The following is a 4,365-nucleotide window of genomic DNA, read 5'->3' on the forward strand; positions in this document are numbered from 1 at the left end:
TCTGCTCAGGTCCCTTCCAACCCTACTAACTATGAAGCTAGGAAACAGGCCATGGTTCCTGATTGTGACCTGAAACACTCTCTATGCGTCTGTAAAATGAGGCTTATAACTTATCCATCTTTATGGAATATTTGGAATTCTTTGAATGAAAAGCCCTAAGAAGTGCAGACTATCACGGTGATGATGTGTAAATAAATAAATGCATTTTGTGTTTAATCCTGCATAAAATATGATGCATAGTCAAGGTTTAAAATCTGAGGCATAAGATAATGTGTTGTTTTTGTCATGACTGATTTTATTTCATCTTAATTTTATAGAAGCTGAATTGATAGTTGCTTTAAAAAATGCTTAAGATTTCTTTCCAGTCAAGTTCATGAGTACTTTTGCAAACTTGGAAATGAGAAATTATGACCCTAAGATAATTAGAGTTGACAATCTTGTTATTTTCCTCCGCTGCATGTTCATGCCCTCACAGATGGAAAAGTAGCATAACGATTTTTTCCCCAGCTCCTCTTCATCCTCTGTCAGTGAAACCATCAACAATGGCATCACAAACCATAAATTACTGATAAAGTCAGACTTCTACATTTGAAACACTTTTCCCTGCATGCTGGAATCACTCCATTCCTAGAGAGTCAATATTTTTATACTCTGATACATTTCAAAGTAATTTTTAAAATTGCACTGGCAACAAGGGCTCGAGAAGAACTGATCTTGCGTCTCATCTGTCAGGTGGACTCCCCCTCAGCACGCCTGACTGAATACAGCTAGCTCTGTGTCCATGTTAGTATGTACCCTGTGTTTCTCAGTGTTTCCTCCAATGCAGCTTTCCTGAAGTTGGTAACACTTTTTTCCCCTCTCTGCCAGGACCATGCAGATATTGAGTGGAAGTTTGCACGGACCAAGCTCTGGATGAGTTACTTCGATGAAGGGGCCACACTGCCCCCACCTTTCAACATTATCCCAAGTCCCAAGTCAATCTGGTACCTTTGCAAGTGGATTCATTATCGACTGTGTCCTGGCAAGGACTCTGAGGATGAACAGAAGAGGCATGAAAACCTAAAAACATTTACAGTAAGGAGCCTAACATCTTAATGTCTCATTTTTCCAGAGTATTGTTTATTAATTCAGGCTACAGAGGCCAAAGTTCTTCTGGGGCTGGTAAGAGGCTATTGCTGGTACTACAGCTGCCTAAGCACCCTTGGAGATGGGGAGACATGACTTAACTGATAGCCATACAGTGTGCATTTACTTTTTTTAATTTCAGGAACGGCATGCTGACAACCTGATCCAGAATCAACATTACCAGGTAAAGACTCCAGTACTTGAAGTCTTTTTTGCCTATTTTTTGCTCCTGTTTGATTTTTGACTCCTTACCTGCTGTGTTCCTCTGATATAATTTGACAAGTGTAGGAGCTCCAAAAAGTTTCTGCTTACCACAAAATAAAATACACACAGCTTCTTCCAAACAGCCTGTGTGGCTCAGGAATCACCCACAGGGCTTTTATCTCTTCAAGTAAACAGAAAAGCTTCTGAGATGAAATTATCGTCCCGCTGAAGTCAATGGCAACGTTCCCTTTGACTTCAGCAGGGTCCAGATTTCATGCCAGGTCTCCTTCTGAGAGAGGTGAAGAAAAATCCTGATCAACAAGTCAAACATTTAGGGATTTTTTTTTTCTCAATGGATTCCCAGACTTAACACAAAAAAGAGGAGGTGGGATTTTTTTTCTTCCACTAAGGATTGCTCAGATAAGAGAAATGTTTTCTCCTGCAGCTTGTATTTGATCTCAGCCTGCCTGTCTTCAAAAATTCATCAAATTCCATCTACAAAAGGATGAGTCCGTGTTTAAAAATACCAGCTTTTTAAATCCAATTTAATTCATTATGTTAGCATTTTGGAAGGAAAAAATAATACTTACCACCTCCCCCCACCACTCATGTGATTTACTATACCCCATTTCCAAGAGTGATGGATGATTTTGAGTGCCCAATACCCTAGAGTGATGTATTTTTCAGAGGACAAGTGCTTCGCAATTTCTGAAAATCAGACTCTTCAACACGCCTGAAGTTGGGTAGCTCAGGCACAAGGGACCCACAATCAGTAGCCACTTTTGAAAATGAAGATCTCATTCCTTTTCAACTTCATGGTACTGTTCACAAATACTAAGGCTAAGATTTTCCAAGAAGAGACAACCTTTAAAAACTACGAAGTAAATAATTAACCTTGAATTAACTTTCCTAGATAAACACGCATTTTAGGTTCATTGTCACCATTTATAGGTGTGAAAACTTAGATGCTTTTGAGGCAACATATCTACTAAACACATGATCATATATCTGCTGAAAAGGATGTGACTATTTGTACATGTATACTTGTGCACATAAATGTAGGGAATAAATAGCAGCGTGCTTAGGTAAGTACAGAAGTTGATACACAAATGCAGGTACAAGGGGGCATGTTGTACAAATTAACATCTTCCGACAAAAATCTGTACTGAATTGAATAGCTAAAAGGACATGAAACTAGTCCCTAAACACTTGATCCTGCAAAAAGGTGATCATCCTCAGCTGCCAGTAGGATGTTCAAGGAGCCTAGCAGGATGGAGTCCTTAACCTACCCTTTAAGACAGAGCATGCCCTTGAATAGTTACTTCCTTCAATGAAAACACTACATGCATGCATCAGCTAATGTGGCTCTACATATAGTTATAAAATTTAGCCTGTTCTTTAGCATATGCATATTTTTTCTCTGGTACTGCCCATGACTCCAGTATGTGCTATAAACAAAACGCCAAATGGCTTGTTTTAGCAATTTCAGAATATATTGCATGTACACATCAGACCTGTAATATTGAAAGTGTTTTACAGTCATTGACTAATTAACTGAGACAGAGGTTAAATGGCTTGAAATCATGTACAAAATAAAGGAAACTGAGAAATGAAATCTCATTGCACGCAGCCCTTGTTATTTGTACGTAACACTAGCATAACACATTGACTTATAGCACTTAACCACTGAGCTTTCAAGCTGTAAGGTATCTATTGCTGTACGAAGGTTCATCGTATTTGAAAGAACATGTTCCATTTTCACCAGTAAGGAACAATCAGCAACTCTGTAAAGAGTGGAGTAAAGTAGTCTGCTGAGCTAGAGTACAGCGAGATAAAATGAGACTGAGTCAGTGGGTCTCAGCTAGCAGTTGAACTGTTCAATGTTGTTTTATGTTTCAGGAAGTGATCAGAAATCTAGTAAAAAGATATGTTGCAGCAATGATAAGAAATTCCAAAACCAATGAGGGGTTAACTGAAGAAAATTTTAAGGTAATTCTGTATTACAGTTACCTACAATAGTGATTTTTGTTATGCTCTCAGAGTGGATAAAAATCAACAATTAAAAAAAAAAAATCAGATTTTTTAATTTTTTTAAAAAGCTTGGCTGGGATGATCTAGTTGGGGATGGCCCTGCTTTGAGCAGGGGGCTGATCTAGATGACCTTCTGAAGTCCCCTCCAACCCTAAACTGCTATTATTCTATGATTCTATGATTTTTTTTTATTTTTAAGATGCCTTTTTTTAAAAAATTAACCTATATAAAGATGGTTTTAGTTTAAGATATGTTAAAGCTCAAAGATATCATCATGGACTAGGGATTATAACTTCTAATTATATATTGTTTGAGACAAAATATTCATGTAACCTTTTTATAAATAGATCACAACAGGACATGTACTATATTAGGGGCCCAATCTTATGGGGTTCCCTGAGGCTTCTCTATAGATTAGTAAAGATTAAAGAAAACTAGGGGTGTACCAGTAGAGGTTTTTGGGGCCGATACTGATGGCCAATTTTTAATGAGCCATATTGGCTGATTCCGATCTAATTGCTGATATGCAGCTGGCAGTCTTGGAGAGCAGTGTCCAGCTGGTAAGTCTGTTGTGGGGGAAGAGGCGAGGGGGGAGGGAAGAGGCATGGGGGGAAGATTGAGGCCCCCGCTGTGAGGGAGCGGCCGGGGCTGGGGCAGGCACTGCACAGCTGGGGCACAGCGCTTGACAGGAGGTGTGGGGGCAGAGAGCAGAGAGCTTGGCAATGCCCCCATCCCCAGCCCGCAGCAGCACCCTGCCCTAGCCCCGTGCACAGATCTAGGGGCACACCCCCCCATAACCTCCCAGGGTGCATGCAGCAGTGGGAGCTGCCTGCCCCCTCCCTGTGCCTCTTGGATGAGCTTGCGCTCTGTCCCGCACCCCACCCCAGCTGGACAGTGCCTGCCCCTGCCCCTGCCCCTGCCTCTGCTCCATTCCCTTCCTCACTGCGGGGGTCTTCATCTGCCCCCCCCACACCCTTCCCTTCCCTTCTCGCTCCCCTTCCACCA

The 4,365-nt window shown here is 41.1% G+C and overlaps 1 protein-coding gene across 1 annotated transcript in view; it reads left to right on the plus strand.

The window, feature by feature from the left end:
• TRPC5 (transient receptor potential cation channel subfamily C member 5) overlaps window positions 1-4,365 on the plus strand; it is a 156,293-nt gene that overhangs the window by 140,178 nt on the left and 11,750 nt on the right. The window contains exons 7-9 of the mRNA XM_019521044.1: window positions 868-1,074; window positions 1,268-1,309; window positions 3,229-3,318. Coding sequence (XP_019376589.1) covers window positions 868-1,074; window positions 1,268-1,309; window positions 3,229-3,318 — 339 coding nt within the window. The remainder of the gene's footprint in view (window positions 1-867; window positions 1,075-1,267; window positions 1,310-3,228; window positions 3,319-4,365) is intronic.

Source organism: Gavialis gangeticus, unplaced genomic scaffold (assembly GCF_001723915.1).
Source record: "Gavialis gangeticus isolate Ggan-Ray unplaced genomic scaffold, GavGan_comp1, whole genome shotgun sequence".
Classification (NCBI taxonomy): Eukaryota; Metazoa; Chordata; order Crocodylia; family Gavialidae; genus Gavialis; species Gavialis gangeticus.